Source organism: Podarcis tiliguerta (assembly GCF_965153285.1).
Source record: "Podarcis tiliguerta genome assembly, chromosome: 4".
Lineage (NCBI taxonomy): Eukaryota > Metazoa > Chordata > Lepidosauria > Squamata > Lacertidae > Podarcis > Podarcis tiliguerta.
Genome location: NC_139537.1, coordinates 5,036,407 through 5,058,829, shown reverse-complemented (window position 1 = coordinate 5,058,829; position 22,423 = coordinate 5,036,407). Strand labels below are relative to the sequence as shown.

General features: G+C 51.6%; 4 protein-coding genes across 4 annotated transcripts in view; 2 read left to right on the top strand and 2 right to left on the bottom strand.

Moving 5' to 3' along the window:
- LOC310676834 (tigger transposable element-derived protein 1-like) overlaps positions 1–22,423 on the bottom strand; it is a gene marked incomplete at its 3' end in the record, with an annotated part of 1,439,559 nt that overhangs the window by 761,732 nt on the left and 655,404 nt on the right. The gene's annotated exons all lie outside the window — the stretch shown is intronic.
- Positions 1–22,423, top strand: part of RNF121 (ring finger protein 121) — a 175,900-nt gene that overhangs the window by 30,579 nt on the left and 122,898 nt on the right. The window lies entirely within an intron of this gene.
- On the top strand, positions 5,181–14,097 carry IL18BP (interleukin 18 binding protein). The gene is made up of 5 exons (XM_083436924.1): positions 5,181–5,885; positions 9,154–9,216; positions 10,317–10,379; positions 11,879–12,008; positions 13,589–14,097. Exons 1-5 carry the CDS (start codon positions 5,861–5,863, stop codon positions 13,791–13,793), a joined length of 486 nt encoding a protein of 161 aa, XP_083293050.1. The 5' UTR covers positions 5,181–5,860; the 3' UTR covers positions 13,794–14,097.
- The window catches only part of NUMA1 (nuclear mitotic apparatus protein 1), a gene marked incomplete at its 5' end in the record, with an annotated part of 70,275 nt that continues 62,256 nt past the window's right edge, over positions 14,405–22,423 (bottom strand). Inside the window, 7 exon segments of the mRNA XM_083436020.1 lie at positions 14,405–15,979; positions 17,056–17,217; positions 17,696–17,815; positions 18,171–18,389; positions 18,892–19,028; positions 20,620–20,899; positions 21,755–21,995. Of these exon segments, the coding sequence (XP_083292146.1) occupies positions 15,944–15,979; positions 17,056–17,217; positions 17,696–17,815; positions 18,171–18,389; positions 18,892–19,028; positions 20,620–20,899; positions 21,755–21,995 (1,195 nt within the window). The 3' untranslated portion in view covers positions 14,405–15,943.

Sequence of the window (22,423 nt, the reverse complement as noted above, 5' to 3'; positions counted from 1 at the left end):
ACTGCCTTGGCTCTTAGAGCCTAGTGACTTCCTTCCCTACCACCTCCTGGCTTTCAGAATTAACCTTTATATCATTGCAATTTATATATTTTCCAATTCTAATTACACTCATTGCAAAAGATCTCAAAAATTTAAATAAAGATAGAAAGATAGAAAATTTCTCATTACAAGTCTTCAGACAATCCTTGCTAGTGATGTTAATTGCTTACCATGATCTTTCAGATATCATATGAATTTACTCCAGTCATTTTGAAATACCGTATTTTTTGCCCTATAAGACACACTTTTCCCCTCCAAAAATGAAGGGGAAATGTGTGTGCGTCCTATGGGGCGAATGCAGGCTTTCGCTGAAGCCTGGAGAGCGAGAGGCGTCGGTGCACACCGACCCCTCTCGCTCTCCAGGCTTCAGGAAGCTATCCGCAAGCCTCGCGCGCCCGGCGGGAGGTTTCGCCAGGCGCGCAAGGCTTGGGGCGGTAGCCTCCAGCCCGAAGCATGGGGCGAGCTGCAGAGCCTGCCCCATGCTTCGGGCAGATGTCCGCAAGCCTCACGCGCCCAGTGGTAGGTCCCGCAAGACTTGCAGGCAGCAGCCTGTTCTGGGGGCTGGGGTCAGGGGAAGCTCGGGCCTGGGGGGAAAATAAAAGTTTTTTTCTTTATTCCCCCCCCCCAAAAAAACTAGGTGCGTCCTATGGGGCGGTGCGTCCTATGGGGCAAAAAATACGGTACTTGATCATGCTGGTTTCAGATTTTTCCTGCCAGTTCTGCAAAGTCTATCCTCTTCATCTGCCCCTGTTCTCTTCTGACTGGTTTTGAGAGAAATATGGGTGTGATAAGACTTTCTTCCTGGACTTATTCCTATTCAGTGATATATATATTTTCCAGATTAGTCAATTGCCTTGGAGATAGGCCTGCACTCCTCTGCCTGCTATGTTTTTTTGGTCTTTCCCTTATTTTGTATTTGTTACATCTGTCTATCTATCTCTTGTAATACTGAAAACCTTAATAAAAAATTATCACAGAAAAATCTTCCTACCGTTTAGTCGGGATCTCCTTTCTTGCCGTGGCCATCACTCCAGGCCCTGCCTTCTGGGTCAGGAGAAAACAAGCTTGCTCCTTCTTCCACAGGGCAGCCCTCCAGACATTTGAAAATGGCTCTCATATCCCTTCGGACGCTTCTTCTCCCAGCTAAACGTAAACCAATTCCTTTAACCATCAGGCCATTTGCGAAGAGGGAAATATACTCAGAGTCGAGAGTGGATTTCATGCTCTTTATTCAGCTCATAGTGGTGAGGAGGAATGAATGAAAGTCCCCTCAAAGTATCCGCTTTATATACATTATTTACACAATGGGCCGCACATGATTGGCTAATTCCGGGATTCTCCTGTAGGCCAATCAGGTTGTGGATTCACTTCCACCTGGAGCTGGATTGGGTGGCTCCTGCGGACCAATCATACTGCTGCATTGTTCTAGGACCAATCAGACTGCTGCATTTTGGATCCTATTCAACTCAGTACATAGCAATGAAGGTTGGGGGCTTCCCTTCCCACCCCTCTGAAAGAACTCCACAGCTGGCTTCCATCATTAACTGATTCAAAGCAGGTGGGCAACAGGCAGCAGCATGGCTGGGCTATGAAGTCACTCTCGCCCCAGGCTAGGGAAGGGCCAGTGACCCGCTGAGCTCACTGTGACTTGGCGGCAGCTGAACTATGTTTCCCAGAAGGAGGCGGAGGAGGGGTAGGAAGGAAGGAAGGATCAGTGGGTGGGTGGGTGGGCAGATGGCTGGACAGAGTGTTCCAGTCGGCACAATTTGGGCAGAGACATTAAGTGCCCAGCAATGCGGACATGTTAAGGATACAAAGGCAGGCGGTTGACTGCACATTTCCAGAGGTTAATTATTAAGGCGACAAAAGAAATGAAACCTGTAGGATTGCAACCTGTGCCAACAGCTGCTTCACACTATTGCACTATAAAGGTTAGGAAGTTGGTGTGTTTGTTTGTTTTTAACCCGTTTTAGAATTTTTCCTTTTCCTATTTTTTTAAAAAAATATTTAAACATTTTTTCAACACAAAGAACAAATGCAAAAGACACATACAACAAAAACCATAACAACACTACTAACACAATTTGACAATTCAAATTTGAATACTGATATACCTGTGACCACGTTTTTAACAATATTTCCCCACCTTTCCTCCCCCTACTTCCCACCACTGTCTTGGGAGACAACGAAGGAGTGCGCCTTCAGTGGGTCAGGTCAAATCGTTGGGGAGTTAGAGCACCTGATGTGGCTGTAGTAGAAACAGAAAAGGGAGAGACATGTTTTGTTGCAGCTGCGGAAGATGAGGGCACCAGGGCGTTCCTTCTCTCTGTGCTCTTCCCAGTGGCCATTCCTCCTCTGGTCACTGCTAGAGTCACACCATTTGAATGGCAATGCCCATCAACTTTTTGGGGGGACGGCCCCCTCAAATATTTTATTGGGGGGGGGGCGAAAACCCCTTGGTCCCTAGAGTTGACTCCTGTGGTTGGCTGTTGGGAATCTGAACAGTCACCCAGGGTCAGTGCAGGGACTTAAGGGCTTTATTTAGGACAGAAGCACTTTCTGCAGTCCGGAGCTCCAGAACGAAACCAGAACTCCTGGCGAGGAGGGCAGTGAGTGAGAAAGGGCTTTTTTTAAAAAAATAAAAAATTATTAAGACTTTTACATAGAAAAAAAGAAAAAAAAGATACAAAAATACAAAATACAAAAATAAAAATAAAAACAATTCCATTTTCATAATATTCCTTGCATTTGCTTATTTCCCAGACTTCCTCACACCTCCCCTCGTTGTATTCCAGTTCAAATATTTAATCAGCAAATCCCTTCCCTCTATCTTATCTTAATCTTAACTTAATATCTTAATGTATTAAACCTTTAGTTTTACATCTTTTAACCTTCAAATTTTCCATACTCCTTGACTGCATTGTTGCTAATAACCTTTTAACCTCCATCCGATGTCATTCTAACATTCATTAATCTTATGATATTTCTGTAGATAGTCTTTAAATTTCTTCCAATCTTCTTCCACCGTCTCTTCTCCCTGGTCTCTGATTCGGCCGAGAAAGGGCTTATCTAAAGAAACCAGAAAGCCTTTGCACCAGAAGCTCACGTGGCGCTAAATCTAGCTCAGCACAAAAGTTGAGAAAGATCCAGCGGTCTTTCCCCCCAGACATCACATTCATTCTGAGCTTGTGAAGGGTTTTCCCCCCTGCGCCATCTAGGGCTGAGATGTTTCGGATTATTAGTGTACTCTGTGTCTTCAAATGGGTTTCCCATGACTTAGCAATGCCAGCGGAAATGTAAAGCAAAACTGAGAGGCGCAGAAGTGGTGTAGCGCTGCCGCTTCCAGGAAAGGGGGAAGTCCAAGTCCAAGGATCAGCAACCCACAAAATGTTCCTGGAGGGCCTTGAAAGAACAAACATCAGGTTTGTCTGGTCCTTTTTGGACTTACTGGCACCTCGTGGGGGTGTTGGGATACTGCCGGGGAGATGGGAGCATCAGGCAGGCCACCAGCCGGCAGATCACCAGTCTCCCTTGGAACAGCATCAATCAGCGACACGAGCCTCAGATATGCTTAGAGACCCGTGCACGCTCTATCAGCAGAGTGAATAAATCTTTGCACAGTGGAAGAGGCGGTCAGAGTCATGTGTAAGCAGTATTTACAAGCCTTTGTTCAGCATAGTTCTCTGTGCTCCTCCCAGTGGCCATTCCTCCTCTGGTCACTGCTATGGATTCCCACCATTTGAATAGAGAATGCCCATCAACTTTCTTTTGGGGGGCGGGCGGCCGCCTCACATGTCTGCTTCCCTTCGTCTCCAGCAAAACAGCAACAACGCACGCTATATACAAACGGAAGTTCCCAGCAGACTGTGCTGGAAATAAACAACCATGTGACACACAACAGATATGCCTGTACCCTTTTAAGGTGGAATGGAACTATATCCAACAGGGGGCAGAGAGGCATAGCTGTCAACCGTCCCTTATTTGGCGGGAAACTCCCTTATCCCAGCGCCGTGTCCCGCTGCTGTCCCTTATTGATGATGTCCATTAAATTTCCCGGGTTTCAAAGGAAGCAGCTCCTCTTCCTCCCTCCCTCTCTGCCAGCCAGGGAGGAGGGAGGCTCCAACTGTGTTGCTTGGCTGCTCCGCCTGCCCCCCTCCGGCCTCCTCTCACCAGCCTCGGCCCCCGGGAGCCCCTCCCCGCCAAGACTGGCGGGAGCCTCCGGCCCTTCCGCCGCCACCCTCCTTGCGGCCACCGAACTGAGCGTCTCTGCCTGGGACCTCCCCTCTGCCCACCGCCGCCCCCGCTAGGCCATACTGCAGCTGCACCGCCGAAGGACCTGGATGAGATGGGCAGCCTGGTGTGGCCTATGAATTGCTGAGGAGCCTTGAGAGGAGAGTGAGGGCAACCATAGAGAAAGGAGGAGGAGGAGGCGGAGTCGCGGGGCAACTGAAATGATCCAGGCAGGGTTTTCCTCCCCACCCTCTCAGGTGGGCGCCATTGCCAGTCTAAGAGAACAAGGGAGGCACTCAGGGCGGGTTTTGGCACCGCTTTCTCTAGAAAAATAGCACTGGAATCCCAGGGGACTCCCCTGCGAAGAAAGGTTGCAGCATTTGAGACTTTTCAGTTTTGAGTAAGGTTACCAGACGTCCCCGTTTCCCGGCGACAGTCCCCGGATTTACAAATCTGTCCCCTGACAAAATCTATCTATTTAATAGGAAGTTGAAAAGTGTCCCCAGATTCATTGGAAAAAACAAACTGGTAATCTTAGTTTAGAGAAGAGGCAACATGATAGAAAGTTGGCAAATTATGCATGGAATGGAGAAAGAGGGTAGAGAAAAGCTTTCCCCCCTCCCTTTTGGACCACCAGAACTTGTGGACATCCCAATAAGCCGAATGTTCGAAGATTCAGGGCAGAGGAAAGAGAGGACTTTTTCACGCAGCACACTCTTGGCCCTGATCCCACAGGCGACAGCGAAGGCCACCAAGTTGGATGACCTTAAAGAAATTCACAGAGGAAATAAATAATAATAATAACAATAACAATAATAATAATAATTTTTTATTTATACCCCGCCCATCTGCCTAGGTTTCCCCAGACACTCTGGGTGGCTTCCAACCGAATATTAAAAACAACACAGCGTCAGACAGCAAAAACTTCCCTAAACAGCCCCTAGCCTGGAGGGCTCTGCTCTGCCTCGCCAGTCAGAGGCAGCGATGCTTCCGCATGCCAGTTCCTGGAAATCACAGGAGGGCCAGGTGCTCTCGTGCTCATGTTCTGCTGGGAAAGGGACAAACCACGTCTTACGAGAAGTTGTCAGTTTTCCTGGAAGTATTAAAGAGCTTTTAGTAAAAACAGGTGCTGCAGATTTTATGGGTACCTCTAGGCCATGTATATGTAGGCAAACTAAGGCCTGGGGGCCGGATCTGGCCCAATTGCCTTCTAAATCCGGCCCGTGGACAGTCCGGGAATCAGCGTGTTTTTACATGAGTAGAATGTGTCCTTTGATTTAAAATGCATCTCTGGGTTATTTGTGGGGCATAGGAATTCGTTCATTCCCCCCCCCCAAAAAAATATAGTCCGCCCCCCCATAAGGTCTGAGGGACAGTGGACTGGCCCCTGCTGGAAAAGTTTGCTGACCCCTGCTCTAAGCCATGCTTTAAAAACAATTTTAAATATTTGGTGAAGAATGTGGCGTTTTGTTTTGTTTTGTTTTGTCTGCTGGGGGCATGTGGGTGGGAGGCAGGGCTTTCCTGTGAGTCAGGAACCAGATATATAAAGCTCTTCCTCCTCCCTCCGCTCAGACACCCCCTTGCGAAGAGGATGAAGAGGATGTCTTCAGCCACAGGTAGGGAGCCAGCCTCCTCCGCCGCCTCTGCCAAGGCTTCTTAGCCACACTCTCTGCAGCCTCAGTGGCGCCATCTGCGCCCACACAGACGTGCCCCTTCAGTGGCACCGAAAAGAGGGAGGAAGCAGCTGAGGGTCCAAGGGGAACTTTCCCTCTTGCTTGAAGTGTAACTCTGTACACCTCAAACCGAGGCTGCGCACCTTCAAAGCCCAACTTCCCTGAAGAATCCTGGGAACTGTGGTTTGCAAAGGGTGCTGGGAACTGTAGTTCTGTGAGGGAAACCAAGCCTTGTGAGGAACAGTTGAGGGAGCTGGGGATGCTGAGCCCGGAATGGAGGAGACGGAGAGGAGGCAGGGGAGACATCTTCAAACGCCTTCCAGGGGGAAGATGGAGCAAGCTAGATTTCTGCTGCTCCGGAGGGAAGGATCCGAACCAAGGGATCCAAACGGCAAGGAAGGAGATTCCGACTCAGCAGCAGGAAGCAACAGGAAGAGATGTTCAACAGTGGGAGGGGGGGTGTCTCGGTCAGGGATTCTTGAGCTGTTCATTCCTGCAGGCCCTCCAAGCGTCCTTATTTTCCAGGGACGTCCCTGATTTAGAGAAGCCGTCCTGGTTTCTGATTTGATCCTCTGCGGAGTGTTCCACTTTTACTTAGGATGTCTCTATTTTCATTGGAGGAATGTTGGAGGGCATGGAATTATCTGACTCCTGAGCCATGTGAAGGCAATCCTGTATAGGGAAGGAGTTTTTAAAAAAATGTTTTATTGTGTTCTTATAAATGTTGGAGGTCACCCAGTAAGATGTGTGGGTATGAACAGTAAAATCATCGTTCTCAATTTTCATCAGGGAAATGTTAGAGGGTATGTTCCTGCACTGCAGGGGGTTGAACTAGATGACACTTGCGGTCCCTTACAATTTTATTCTATGGGGGCATTTGTGAATGACCATTTTCAACGTGGTGCAGTAGCAATAAAGATAATGATCTGTCCATTCGTATTATGCCGGCATTTACTCGCTTATTTATTCCTTGCACTTCCACCTGGCCTTTCTGCTGAGGTGCTATACACAGTTAAAATGCTAAGACACATCCATGAATGGATGGAGGACGTACAGCTGGCCCAGTGGTGGCCTTGGGGACAGTGTGACGGGGGATACGCTGGGCTCTTCTTGGCCTGACTGCCCCCCTCTGTACGCCGGTTCCCTCAGCCAATAAAGCGAGATGAGCGCCGCTACCCGATTCGGCCGCGACTGGACATAATGGTCAGGGGCCCCTTTACCTTTTACCTTTCTATATCAGCCAAGGCAAGTTTGTTGTTGTTGTTTAGTCATGTCCGACTCTTTGTGACCCCCTGGACCAGAGCACGCCAGGCACTCCTGTCTTCCACTGCCTCCCGCAGTTTGGTCAAACTCATGCTGGTAGCTTCGAGAACACTGTCCCACCATCTCGTCCTCTGTCGCCCCCTTCTCCTTGTGCCCTCCATCTTTCCCAACATCAGGGTCTTTTCCAGGGAGTCTTCTCTTCTCATGAGGTGGCCAAAGTCTTGGAGCCTCAGCTTCAGGATCTGTCCTTCCAGTGAGCACTCAGGGCTGATTTCCTTCAGAATGGATCTTCTTGCAGTCCATGGGACTCTCAAGAGTCTCCTCCAGCACCATAATTCAAAAGCATCAAGTCTTCAGTGATCAGCCTCCTTTATGGTCCAGCTCTCACTTCCATACATCAATACTGGGAAAACCATAGCTTTAACTATATGGACCTTTGTTGGCAAGGTGATGTCTCTGCTTTTTAGGATGCTGTCTAAGTTTGTCATTGCTGACCTTTGTGGTACAAGGAGGCTAACAGGCAAAGAAATGGAAAGAATCTTTGCAGGCAGGCATTTCAGATGCCTCAAAGCAGCACTTTTGCTGTTCAGCCCCACCCTGCGCTCCAGCCACTGCCATTCAGCAACCAGGCACATGGCAACCATGGCTAGACCACCTCCTTTCTCTCTTAACCCATCAAAGCCATCTAAACTGGCTGACTGACCGGACCCAAAGGGTGCTCATCAATGGTTCCTCTTCATCCTGGAGAAGAGTGACTAGTGGGGTGCCACAGGGTTCTGTCTTGGGCCCGGTCTTATTCAACATCTTTATCAACGACTTGGATGATGGACTCAAGGGCATCCTGATCAAATTTGCAGATGACACCAAACTGGGAGGGGTGGCTAACACCCCAGAGGACAGGATCACACTTCAAAACGACCTTGACAGATTAGAGAACTGGGCCAAAACAAACAAGATGAATTTTAACAGGGAGAAATGTAAAGTATTGCACTTGGGCAAAAAAAATGAGAGGCACAAATACAAGATGGGTGACACCTGGCTTGAGAGCAGTACATGTGAAAAGGATCTAGGAGTCTTGGTTGACCACAAACTTAACATGAGCCAACAGTGTGACGCGGCAGCTAAAAAAGCCAATGCAATTCTGGGCTGCATCAATAGGAGTATAGCATCTAGATCAAGGGAAGTTATAGTGCCACTGTATTCTGCTCTGGTCAGACCTCACCTGGAGTACTGTGTCCAGTTCTGGGCACCACAGTTCAAGAAGGACACTGACAAACTGGAACGTGTCCAGAGGAGGGCAACCAAAATGGTCAAAGGCCTGGAAACAATGCCTTATGAGGATCGGCTAAGGGAGCTGGGCATGTTTAGCCTGGAGAAGAGGAGGTTAAGGGGGGATATGATAGCCATGTTCAAATATATAAAAGGATGTCACATAGAGGAGGGAGAAAGGTTGTTTTCTGCTGCTCCAGAGAAGCGGACACGGAGCAATGGATCCAAACTACAAGAAAGAAGATTCCACCTAAACATTAGGAAGAACTTCCTGACAGTAAGAGCTGTTCGACAGTGGAATTTGCTGCCAAGGAGTGTGGTGGAGTCTCCTTCTTTGGAGGTCTTTAAGCAGAGGCTTGACAACCATATGTCAGGAGTGCTCTGATGGTGTTTCCTGCTTGGCAGGGGGTTGGACTCGATGACCCTTGTGGTCTCTTCCAACTCTATGATTCTATGATTCTATGATTCTATGATTCTATGATTCTAAGCCAGTGGCCATTGCAGCATCCTGCAGCAGGCAGTTCCCAAGGTTCACGACATGCGAAGGAGAGCTTTGCACATTGTGAGCTGGGGAGATGTTCCCTTGGGGTGCAGGGCTCTAGGGCCAAGCGATGAGCTGGTGGAGACTTGCTGGCTGCACATGCTAACTCTCTCTCCCTCCACCCCTCTCTCTTTCCAGGCCTCCGCCCCCAGGCACGCTGCCTGCTCTTGGCCCTGATCTGCAGCGGCACCTCCTTCCAAGGTAAGGCAAAGTGGCCACGGGGAGGAGATAACTCTCTTTAACAACACCCCCTCCCTTAAAAAACCCCCATTGACTTTTTAGAAGCGAGTGATTAGCAGTCAGGGATTGGCTGCCCCACAACGTTCACAGCCAGACCTTTCCAGAGGGTCTCCATTACCTTTGGCAACATCTCGGTCTGGAAACCCAGCCTGGTGAGGAACGGTTGAAGGAGTTGGGTATGTTTAGCCTGGAGAAGAATGACAGGTGATGTGATAGCTGTCCCAGACATCTGAAGGCAGCCCTGTTTAGGGAAGCCTTTAATGTTTAACAGACTATTGTATTTTAATATTTTGTTGGAAGCCACCCAGAGTGGCTGGGGAAACCAGATGGGCAGGGTAGAAATAATAAATAATTATTATTATTATTATTATTATTATTATTATTATTATTATTAAGAATTTTCTGGTGGTAAAAGCTGTTCAAATGTGGAACGGTCTCCCTCAGAAGGTGGTGGACTCTCCTTCACTGGAGAGTTTAAAGCAGAGTTGGGGCGTGTGTGTATGGATCTGCCAGGGATTCTTTAGCTGAGATTCCTACTTTGCAAGGGGGTTGGACTGGATGAGCTTTGGGAGCCCTCTTCCAACTCTACAATTCGACCCAGAACAAAGAGCTGGTTGGCTCTTTGGTGGGACTGAGGCAGGGGCCTAATCCGCAGACTCCAGAGCCAACAGTGGGTGCGGCACCAGAGCATGGAACAGATGTTAAATGCAAAGGGAGAGCCAAGCAGAAACTGTCCGCCAATCCCTGAGCAGACTGTTCCGCAGGCTCTCGTGGCACAGGGCTTGCCAGCGCTTGGCAACCAGACAGTAAGGGGCAGTGGTGGTCTGCCAACATGCTCAGGAGTCTGTACAATGCCTTCAAGGAGTGCGTGGCCTGAATGCCTTTGCACCTTTCGGAAAGCGCTCTCTTTTTTGCAACACAATAAGCAAATCAAGCCATGGTTCTCCATCTGAAACCACACACCAGTCATCTCAAGGAGGTTAGGAGGTCATCCATCTGCACCAGCAGAAAAGGCTTATCAAGGGTCCCAGGGAGCCTCTTCAAGTGCTTTCTCTTTTCAGATGCAGCCGCAAATGTGCAGCCACACATTTCTTCTGACCTTGTTGTGCAGAAGCCTTCCTGTGGTAAGTGCTGCCCCCTTTGCACAAGCAAGTCAGACCGGTTTGAGAGGGGTGCTGGGGGGTCCGGGGGAACGATTGGTCCATATAGGGACGATAGCCAATGAAGCCTAGCTTTGGGAACCTTTGCCCCCCCCCCCCCGGAACATGAAGGTTGTCCCTCCAAGACCCACCAGGTGCATCTTGAGTCGTCCTTAGTATAGAGCGCAAGGCTTGTCAGGAAGAATCGGTCAGCCTCTCCTTGGAGAACTCCTGATATTTACATGCAGAAGGATTAAAGCCCCTACAGGGAATTATTTCTTTCCGCAAGGAATATTGCCTCAAATCCAGCAGGTACCTCAAAGCGGCCCACAAGCAGCAAGCTCGTGGGTACCCAATGAAGCTGGATGTTGGAAGACCCAGGAGAGAGCAAAGGACTTCTTTATGAAGCACGTAGTTAAACTGTGGAACTCCCTGCCACAGGAGGCAGTGATGGCCACCAACTTGAATGGATTTAAAGCGGGATTAGACGAACTCATGGAGGAGGGGGCCATCGATGGCTCCTAGTCGGGCTGGATTTGCTCTGGCTCCACTGCGGGGGGAATCAATGCTTCTGAAGGAGGGGAGGGGGGTCTTGTGTTCGAATCCTGCTTGTGTGTTTCCCATCGGGGCAGCTGGTCGGCCACTGTGAGAAGAGGATGCTGGACCAGATGGGCCATTGGCCTGATCCAGCACCCTCTTATATATTTGCCCACACCTGGGCAGCCATTTGGAACCTGTATTCCAGGGGGTGGGGGAAGCTGGGAGAGCCTGCTAGCCCCCCCACCCCCAATTTAAAGGAGACCTCTGGTACCTTCAGATTGGAAGGTGTGGAGAACAGTCATTGGGGGGGTAGAGGAGACTTGGCGCGCTCACTGCCAGTGTTCTCCCTACAAGGCATTTATTGAAACCAGCCGGACCCCCCCCCCCAAAGAGGGCTTCTGTCTGGCCAGCACACACACACCCACACCCACACCCACACACCCTTTGCTTTCTCAATGTCCATTCAAGATTGCCCAGATCCCCACAGGTGTGCAGTCTACCCTCTGCACTCCAGTAATTTCTTTCTTTTGTTTAAAATTAATACAGCAAGACAAAAAGAAAGAGAAAACACAAATATCGAATTACACACAGGAATAACCATAGACACATAATTTTCTTAACAAACAATAAAACACAAATTGGTCTTAACGCTAAAGACCCAACCTCCCGTCTATTCCATATTCCGATTTCATGTTACTTATTGCCAATACACACTTTTATCATAATTAAACTATTTCTTAATATATCTAATTTCTTCTATCTACCTTGCAACTATTACTGAAGTTCCTCGATTGCTGAAACAGGATTTAAACTGCACCCCAGTAATTTCATGCGCCATCTGCCTGGTCCTCCAGAACCGCTCCCTCCAAAGGGGTGGCCATTTGGCCTTCCTTTCGGACCCTGCCGGGTGACTCCATGTGGTCTCTCCTCCTCCTCCTCTTCAGGAAAACAGATCCGCATCCCGTGCGAGGGCTACACAGATTACGAAGACAGTGGCGTCATGTACTGGCTGGCCAACGGCCAGTTCGTGTCAGAACTGTACCCAGGTGGAGAAGTGAGCGAAGGGCGCACTGAGTGAGTAAACTCTGCAGCTTCCAGGGGACCCGGCAGTCGGTCAATTTCACTGCAAAGGGTTGGGCTAGATGGGCCTTGGGATCCACCCCCCCCCCGCAAAAAAACCCCTGCAGTTCTATGGTTCTGAAATGTCAGAGCACCGCCCTTGCATGCAGAAGGTGCCAGGTTCAGTCCCCAGTGGCAGCCCCTCCAGGGAGGGCTGGAAACACCTTCCCTTCTGACCCCGTGGAGAGTGACTGCTGCTGGTCGGAGGAGCTCAATGGAGCAGCTGCCTGACTCCCCTCGAAGGCAGCCTCTCAGGGATGGAAGGTCAGGGAAATGGTCTTCCATGGTTTCCCCATGAGCCCACAAGGGGCCACAAGGAGGAGAGGCTTTGCTCAGGGTCCAGCCTTTCCATGTGGCCTACACCTTTCAGAGGACCTGCCTCTGCTGTTGCACCTGGCCACGTTCAAGGTGGTCCAATCAACGGCTACCAGGGATGCGGGTGGAGCTGTGGGTTAAACGACTGAGCCTCTTGGACTTGCCGAACAGAAGGTCGCGGTTCAGATCCCCGCGACGGGGTGAGCTCCCGTTGCTCAGTCCCTGCTCCTGCCAACCTAACAGTTCAAAAGCACGTCAAAGTGCAAGTAGATAAATAGGTACCACTTGGGCGGGGAGGTAAACGGCGTTTCCGTGCGCTGCTCTGGTTCGCCAGAAGCGGCTTAGTCATGCTGGCCACATGACCCAGAAGCTCCCTCAGCCAGTAAAGCAAGATGAGCACCGCAACCCCAGAGTTGGTCACGACTGGACCTAATGGTCAGGGGTCCCTTTACCTTTACCAGCCACAATGGCTATTGCTCTGTCTCCACAGCTGGAGGTAGCAATGCTTCTGGGCGCTAGTTGTTGGAAACTACAGGAGGGGAGTGCCTCTTGGGCTCGGATCCTGTTCACTGGCTTCCCACGGACATCTGCTCAACCACTTTCAGATAAAAGGGTTGGGCTAGGTGGCCCACTGGCCTCACACTGCAGACTCTCCTTATGTTCTTAGGTGTATACGAAGCCCATAATAACTTGGGACCAGTTACTTGCAAGATCACCTTACCCCACATAGAATCAGAGTTGGGACCCCCGAGGGACATCTAGTCCAACCCCCAACCATGCAGGAATCGCAACTAAAGCATCCAGGTGCCCGCTCAACTGCGTCAATCTGTGGAACTGGTAGTTATACCTGTTCTGCATTTGTACGAAATCAATCTTAGTGCGCTAGTACTTGCACTCTGGAACTCCCTGCCTATTGATGCCAGGCAGAGATGTGCTCTTTTGGGCCTCTGCAGAAAAACCCAGAATGTTTACAGAACGCCCATGTGTTTTTAGGTCATTGCTGGCTTTAAACTTTCCCCAACAATTTAAAGTTTTTGCTAATAATCTCGCCATGTTGCTCTTTTCGTCAGCCTCTGAGGCTTTTCCAGAACCAAGCAGTGTATAAATTTCATGCAACCAACACTAAATAAAGGCACACACTTTCCCCATCTCGTTCTCTCCCAAGGTCCACTGTCCCCCTTCCAACTTATTTTCTGCCTTCTTTCTCTTCCCCACCCCAGGGAGAAAGCCAAGGGCGTCGGCCTGTCCCTGAAACGGGAGCTGATCATCGACACCTTCACAAAGAAGATACAGAACACAAGATTTGAATGCATCATCCTCGATCCAGCAGGCGCGGCACAAAAGGCTGTCACCTGGAAGCCGAAACCGCGTTTCAGGAATCAGCCTGGCAAAGTCCCAGAGCAGATCGACAGCAGCAGCGCCTAACGACTTCTGAACAAGAGCTTTGGCGGTAAACAGGCAGCTCCCCTAATCTTTCTGAACCTTCCAATTGCTTGTGTGCAAGAATTGTGAGCGAGAGGCTTTGCCTAGAAGAGGAAGGAGTGGACCTGTGAAGCACCACATTTCTCTCCAAGCAGAAGAACCTGGTTGCAGCAAGGAGCATCCATTATGCAAAAGTGTTTGCTGGGCACTCACAGCAACGCTGTCCCCAGGCTTTCCAGCTGTAAAGGTCTTTAAGGCAATGGCCACCTGTCAGGGAAACTTTAGCTGATTCCTACATTGCTGGGGCTAGGACTAGATGGCCCCTGGCCTCAGGTGTGGGAAGGTTTGGAACAGGACTTGCTCAGCAGGGACACTGGCGGACTCTGTCCTGTGCCATAGTTTTCAATAAAAGCCACCTTTAAAGGGTTTGAGGGACTGGATCTTTGTGGAAACTCAAAAGCATTGAGAGAAAATGCACTTTGTTCAAGAAGCTCAGAGGCAGCTCCTCATACCTCTCGGCCCTAACACCCTGATCCCAGACCGAAAGCCTCTTTCTGGGCTGTGCCCTCCCTCCGCTACACTCAAAGCAGGAGGAAACATCGCCAAGCCACTGCTTTTTGGGAGAAAAATACCATTTATTTACAAGTAGAAACATTATTTAAAATGACACATTTGATTGCTAATTTCTCTACAAAGGCGAGTATTAGAGGGCTGCGAGTGGTGGCGGTGGGGGCACCCTCAGGCAGTGTCCGCCCCCCAGTCCAGGAAACAGCTCACCAGGGAGATCCAGCGAGGCTCTCCTGAGGGCCAAGCCCCGCTGTGGGACGCTTGCCCACGGAAGGGAACCGAAGCGGGGGGCCTTTGCACAGCTCCTGTGCACTCTGATGGAGCATCTGCAGGGAAAGGTCCGGCCGGATTGTGCCCCCCAAGATCCAGGCATGGGCACCGGCCCCACTGCTGCCCCGGCACAGCCACGCACCCCTCCGCCCCCTTTTCAGGAGGGACACTGCACTGAGGCCTCCCCCCTGCCCCACTCCATGCCAGTGCCTACAGAGTACAATACAAAGCAACACAGCTAAGTAAAGCCTGCGGAATAAGGGGAGGGTGAGAATGCACAGCCTGTACATAATGGAGCTTTCTCTTCCTCCTCCTCCCGCCCAGCCACCAGCGAGGGGCCCTTCAGGCAGCTGGTGCTCCCACCTCCTCCAGGGAATGATTCCTCCTGTTGCCAGGCTCAAGGGATTTATTTTTTAACACCCCCTTGCACAAAAGCCACCCCAGCTCCCAAAGGATTTCTCACATCACCAGGAAGCAGGCACATGACTCTATTGACAAGCAGGGCAAAGTTTTCCACAGGAGAGAAATGTGTTTCCCCCCACTGCTTCTGGTAATGAGTAAGCGACTAGTCCTCAATGTCTGATAGAAGCTTCCCACCCCAATTCTCTAGTCTGTTGGCCCTTGCTTTACAATTGTTTGTTTTTTTTAAGAACCAAGGAGGCTGGGAAGAGGGTCGCCTTGTGAGTGGAAAGGAGAGCCGGGTGGAGAAAACATCTCCGACTTCAGTGCCTTGGGCTGTTCACTGCGCCAATGAGGCAAGCAGAGAGAGCCTTTCAGCCTTTCAGTGTGCAAGGGACCTAGCTTCTCAATAGGAGGTGCCACTCTGGGTGCTTGAGGGGGTGTTGCATTGGCAAAGGTGGTCAACATTATGACACTGCCTCCCTGGGAGCGTAAAATACTGCCAGCCTAGTCCTCCTTTGCCAAGCACTCCTGATTCCTGCCTGATGGAACAGTGGCTGGTATTAAGGGCCAGACCCTGGAATGGTTTGGAGACTGTCCCGTCCCCCTCAACACGCACACACGGCTGCCATCATCACAGAGGGGAAAGCCCCCCCCCCAATCTCTCAGCCAAGGCGGCTCACCACCCACCATCACGTGGAAGCCAGGGGGCGGGGGGAGAGTCCGTGCGCCAGTTGGCATCCTGACCCGAAGGCTGGGGTCTCAGGCCACGTCAGAGCTGGGAGGGAATACGAGGAGGGGGAGGAAGGCTGCGGGCGGCTCAGCTGGTAGCAGAGACTGGGGGGCCTTGGCACCTGGCTCCCTTCCTTCTGGAGAGATGCGGCAGGCAGGGGAGTTTTCAGCCAGGAAAAACGGTGTTAGAACTTGGTGTTCCTCGTGGACCTGGAGTTCGCCTGAAGGAAGGGAAAAAGAAGACAGGTGTTGGGTGGGCTCAATGGCTCCTGCTGGCATTTTAGAAGCTCAAAAGGCAGAAGGATCTAGTTGGGACCCCCACCCCACTGTTTCGACAATCCTCTGGGATTTTCTCCTGTAAAAGCCCCACCGAATGAAGGGCAGCTGTGGGCAGAGCTCTCGTGCCATCCCCACTGCTCTCCTGCTGGTTTGAGCCATGCTTAGTGCCCCATGGGGACAATGCTCCTCCCAGCGTGCCACCTTCAAGGGCACCAAAGTCCACTGCCTGAGGAAGCTGCCTTGCTTTGCCACACCTCTTAATCGGAAGCCAGAGAGGAGGACAAAAAAGATGGAGCACTGCGGCTTCATTCCCCCGCCCTGCCCCTCAGATTTGATAAACCCAAGCTGAACTCTGCAGTCTTATGAGAACGACAAGCGGCTCTCATCATTCTTCTGCATGGCAGCAAATCAGGAAGAAGACAGCAGGTGAAGTCGGCCCCGTCGGGGAAGGGCAGAGTCCCACACCCAGGACAGGTGCTGCAAAACCCAGAAACCACACACCACTAGTGGGAGGGGAGGGGATGGCAGCCCAAGGAGAGGTCCGTGCTGCCCCTGGTGTGACCCAGCCAGAAGAGGTTCCATACAGGCCTGGTCGCACTGCACAAGGAGAGGCCAGCCTGCTCTGGCAGCCCATGAGACCTGAAGGAGCAAAAGGATGGGAAGTCAGGCCTGGCAGGTGGGGGTGCCCGACCCTACGACTGAGCAATGGACCCGGCCCTTGCTCGACTCCCACAGGCATCTGGTCAGCCTGTGAGAAGAGGATGGTGGACTAGATGGGCCACTGGCCTGATCCAGCAGCCTCTTCTGTTGCTCCTTTGCTGGCAAACCACCTTCTGTGTCCCAGACCCATGGCTTTTCCCCCAGCCCTCTTCTCTCTCTATTAGCTCCACCAGAATATATATCTAAATACACTAAAATGCCGGCTCACATTCCAGGCAAAATCTCTCTCCCGCCCATGCTTGCTCCAAGGGGATGCTGGGAGTGAAAGACTCGTGGGGAGGCCCCTTCTCCCTCCTACCTTGCCCTTAGGTGATGACGCTGCCCTCGGGGACCTCCGGCTGCTGCTCCGGGGGGAGCTTTTGGGAGTCACTTTGCGGTTGGGCCCCCGGCGCAGGAGGCTGTTGCCCAGCTTCTTCGGAGTGTTCAGAATGCTGAAGGCCATCGACTGGCGCCTGTTGGGCTGCAGGGAAGGAGTCAGGACAATCAGGAGACCTCAGCGGCACTTCTGTGCTCTCTCATCCCCACGGCAAGGGAACGCAAGAGAAGAGTTTGCATTCCTTGGTCTACCCCCTCCTCCACCCCCCCACCCCGGTTATTATAATCACTGCAGAGAAGCACCACGTCTGAAGCTAGGGAGAGATTGAATTTGTGTTATGTAGTAGTCTGGTGTTTGTGTATAGATAGGCAGAAAGGAGAGGTCATACTTTGTAGAACCATAGAACTGTAAAGCTCGAAGGACCCCAAGCTCCTGCAACGCAGGAATCACAGCTCAAGAATCCCTGACAGGTGGTCATCCAACCTTTGTTTAAAAACTTCCCTGCCTGAGTAGGGGTGGTCTCGCAGCCTGCTCTGCTTCAGCAATGCTGCAGCCCCAGAGGCTCCCTGCGCCCTGCTCTGCCAGCCCGATGGAAGAGCAAGAGGCTCCGAGGCTCCCTTACCTGCTTGTTGGCTGCCTGGGCTTTGTCCTTCTTGCTTCCCGCATGGGTGCTGTGCTTGTGCTCCTCGCTCCGCAGTTTGGGAGTCTGGGGCCGTGGGAAGCAGCTGGCAGATTTCTTGGACTGAACGGAGAAAAGGGGTGTGTGGAAGAGAGATTAGTTGGGGCCTGATGCGACTGAGCAAAAGATAACGGTGCCTTTTATCTCCCCGCCAAGGTGGGCAGGTGAGAAATGGGGAGCAGGAGATGTCGCTGGACTGCAACTCCCAGCTCAGGGATGATGGGAGCTGCAATCCCAGAGGGACTGAAGGGTCCCTGGACCCCACCAGCACCTGCCCTAGAAGACACAGGCAAACTTGCCCCATTACACCCTGGGCACACCCGATACTCCCATAATAACCCTCCCCCATATCCCCACCCCGCCCAGCTTGAAAGGGGTTCAGGCCAGCTGAATGTGCCGCAGAGCCACTGCCACTCACCTCGGGGGTCCCTGCAGCCTGGTGGGATTCATCTGAAATGCGCTTCCTCTGCTGCCGAGTGGCAATGCCCCCTGCGGCCACCGCGGAGCTCAGGGTGCTGCGACGGGTGGCTGGGCCCTCGGAAACCTGGGAGGGCAGCATGCTGGCACGGCGGAGGGTCTCTCTGGGGTCCCCCGTCTTCATATCCTCATCTGTGATGGTGGCCAGTGACAGGGATGGCTGGCAGGAGGGGAAGAGGAGCAGTGCGGTCATCAGACGGAGGCTCTTTGTGTGCACACGCACACCAGGTTGAGCCTACTGCAAAGGTGGAACAGCCCCCAAAACGCACAGGGGAGGAAGCTCCCCAGGTGTCTATTGACCAGGACTGAGCAGGATTTACATGCACAAAGGAGGGACTGGCATCCCTGCTTGCTCCGCTCACCAACCCTGTCTATGCACCCCTTTCACACGCTTCCCAAACCCCTCCTCCCCTCCCCCCATATATTCACATAAATATGCACTAGCCCTCAAAGGGCCATGCTTTGGGGGGGTGGGGAATCCAACCCACTAACTTGATCTCCATTGCAGAATCCAATTTTCCGTTCACAGAATTCTCCTGGCGTTGACTAAATCAGCAGCAGGAGCAAGCATCGCATCCCCACCCCCTGCCCTCCCTGGCCTTGAAAACATATCGCTAGCTGCCGTGGGAGTCAGGACTAGCTGGCCCTTTGGCGACACTCACCCGAGACTCCAGGGGGTAGCAGGTCTTCAGGTGAGGTGGGCAGATCCTGTTGCGCTGCTGGAGCTCAGCGATGCGGCTCCAGTCGTCAAGCACTTCCGGCTCCTCCTGGCAGGTGCCCATGTAGAAGCTGCTGCGCCCTGAGGGGGGGGGGGGAGCGACAGGGGAGGGTGTCGGCTGCTTACTTCCTAGGTGGCACCACCAGCCACACAGAAGGGAGGCACCCCAAGTGGCTCTCCACAAGATAATCGACAATCAAGTGATCCCAATCAAGGAAGGAGGTTGCAAAGAGATTCCTCTGCCCCTACCCACTCCACGGGCACGAAGAGGAAAGAGGGCAAAACAGAGCACCCCACGCACAGGTAACTGAGCCAGCCTTTCTCAACTGCAAAAGAACATTCGGAAGAACCCTGCTGGTACAGGCAACTGGCATTCGGAAGCCTTGCTTCCCCTAATTGTGGAGGGAGAGCAGGGCCACTGACAACCCTTCTCCGTGAATGTGTCCAATCTTATTTTAAGTTGCTCTAGTTGGTAGCTCCCACTGCCTCCTACAGAAGTGAGTTCCACAGATTAATTATGCACTGCGTGAAGAAGCCCTTCCTCTTATCCATCCTGGCTCTCCCGTGTCCCACCTCTGCTGGCTGTTCTATGCATGGCCATTCCAGGCCTTGCGAGGGCTGTCGACGAGATGCTTTTTAGAAGGGAGGAGCCAAGCAGTGCCACCTTCACGTTCATGCCATCACCGGCCACAAACAGTCATGGAGCAGGCAGTCTGCCAACAGGCTCCGGGGGAGGAAGTCCCACTCTGGAAGACTCACACCAAGGAGCAAAGCAGCAAGGAAAAGCTAAGAAATCACAAGGGGACAGGTCATCACCTCTCTCTCTCTCTCTCTCACACACACACACACACACAGACGGCTCTTCTGACACACACCTGGATATCTTTTAAAATCTTTTACATTTTATTATGTTTTTATATGAGTTGGAAGCTGCCCAGAGTAGATGGGTATAAACAATAAAACTGCTATTATTATTATTATTATTGTTATTATTATTATTATTTATTATTATGCCACTGACTGTCAGGCATGGTGGACTAATAGTGGTGGGCAGAGAGAATAAATGTAGCCAGCAGGAAAACCTTCTGAGGGCAGCCCTGTTTAGGGAAGTTTTCTTTTAATGACTTATGTTTTGATGTATTTTTAAACTCCTGTTGGAAGCTGGGGAGACTCAGCCAGATGGGCAGGGTATAAGTAATAAATTATTAACATTATTATTATTACTATTATTATTATATTATTATTCTGAGGGCAAGAGTTGTCTGTCCATGGAACAGACCCCCTCGGAAGGTGGTGGGCTCTCCTTGTTGGAGGCTCATAAACAGAGGTGGGACTCTTTAGCTGTGATTCCTGCTGTGCAGGGGGTGGACTAGAAGACCCTTGGCATCCCTTCAAAACATATTCTCTGATTCTGTGTAGATCACTGAGCTCACTGGACTCCTCTGAGATTCACCAGAGCAATTACTGGCACAGAGGGCGAAGCTCTAGAACAGCCTTTGCCCAGCTTCTTCTGCTCCTCAAGATGCTTTGGACTGTGACTCCCAATGGCCCTAGCATCATCCAGCCATGCTCGGCTGGGGGCTGTCAGGAGTTGCAGTCCAGGACGTCGTCTAGAGGGGCCCACCATGTTGAAGGCTGCCCCAGTCCTGCCGCTGCAACCCCCAGCACTCACCAGAAGTGGCCCCTCCAGCCTGGGAGCGTCTCATGGAGCTGCGGGTGGCAGGTCGATAGCCGGGCAGGCTCATCAACGCCGTGTTGTTGGGGGAATAGGTGCCCAGCCTGGTGAGGGATTCCTGAGAGGGGAGGCTGGCGAGGGAGCGGGTGGAGGAAGATGCGGAACGCAGGCGCGTCTTGACCGGCTCTTGGCTCGAGCTGCTGCTCTGAGACGCAGCGGACTGCATGCTGAGGAAAGAGGCATCAGCACTCTGGGGAGTTTCCGGCTCAGCGTGTTTCTGTGTAGAAGCACAAGGAGGAGGAAGAGGAGGAGGGTGAGCACAAAGAATGGCTGCTGGTGCTGCTAAACTCTGCCCCCACCCGCTAAGCTGCTCTTCTCCACCTCCATCACACCAGACAGAATATTAGACGCCTCTGCCCTGTCTTCCCCTATCCCTTACTCGGCTTTCCTGTAAACTAACCAAATACTGCATTCTTTCTTCACTCGAGAGTTGCTCCAAACCCTAGATTATTTTTGTTGCCCTTTTCTGAACCTTTTCCGGCTCTACAATATCCTTTCTGAGGAAAGGCCACTGGAACTGTACACAGCATCCCAAATGAGGTTGACCCACGGGTTTGTATAATGGCATTATGGCACCGGCAGTTTTATTTCAAGTTCCTTTCCTATTGATCCCTAGCAATTCCCAACTGCCACATACTGGGTGGTCCACTATGACCCCAAGGTCTCGCTCATGACCGCCGTCAACTCAGACCCCACGAGAGCGTAGGTGAAGCTCGTGTTTTTGGCCTTGACATACATCATTTTACACTCGATTACACAGAAGTGCACTTGCTGCTTTACTGCCCGTTTAGCCCACTTGGAGAGCTTGTCTTGGAGCTCTTCCAAATCCTTGAACCATCTGCCAACTCAAGATTCATCACTCCTTGTTCCTAGCAAACCACTTCAAGAGGGCAGCTCCCGTCTCTCCTGAATCCACCGCTAACAACAGGGGTCGCCTGCTCGTCCCCACACCCAGGGTGTATGACGGACCTGGCTATGGAGGATGCACATTGGAGCAGCCCCGGATGCCACCTATCTCCACAGCCACCATCACCACACCTTGGCTCCCATCCCTAGGTGGCCCCCACATTACTTTGATCATGGTGATGTTGATGACCTGTGTGGTGCGCCGGCGGCCAGAGAGTGTTTTCCGCCCCGACTCAAAGGAAACGTCGCCCGTGGAGTTAACGCTGTTCTCCAGTTTGGACCTCGTGCGCGTGGGGATGGGCGTGAAATAGAGGCTCTCCAGAGACTCCACCTTCCGAGGCAGCCGGTGGGAAGCCTTGGACGGCTCTGCTGTCCCAGATTCGGAGGTGGAACGGCGAGACCTCCTGCTGTGAAGAGAGATGGGGGGGGGGTCACGAAACTGGCAGGGAGGCCACAACCACAGAACCCTCTCTTCACATTCCCAGGAACAAGGAAGCTGAGAAGTCTTCACAATACAATTCAAAGTGTTGGTGCTGACCTTGAAAGCCCTAAATGACCTCAGCCCAGTATACCTGAAGGAGCGTCTCCACCCCCAACATTCAGCCTGGACACTGAGGTCCTTCTCTGAGGGCCTTCTGGTGGTTCCCTCACTGAGAGAAGTGAAGTTACAGGGAACCAGGCCGAGGGCTTTCTCGGTAGTGGCACCCGCCCTGTGGAATGCCCTCCCTTCATGAGATGTCAAGGAAATAAACAACTATCTGACTTTTAGAAATGTTTAATGTCTGATGTTTTACTACTGTGTTTGATGTCTTAATATGTTGGAAGCAGCCCAAAG

Bases quoted from the DNA above. Each gene is read 5' to 3' on its own strand.
- IL18BP (XM_083436924.1), top strand. From the start codon at position 5,861: ATGAAGAGGATGTCTTCAGCCACAG. The intron at 10,380-11,878 runs GTAAGTGCTGCC...CCTCCTCTTCAG, and splicing joins TGTGCAGAAGCCTTCCTGTG to GAAAACAGATCCGCATCCCG. The intron at 12,009-13,588 runs GTGAGTAAACTC...TCCCCACCCCAG, and splicing joins GTGAGCGAAGGGCGCACTGA to GGAGAAAGCCAAGGGCGTCG.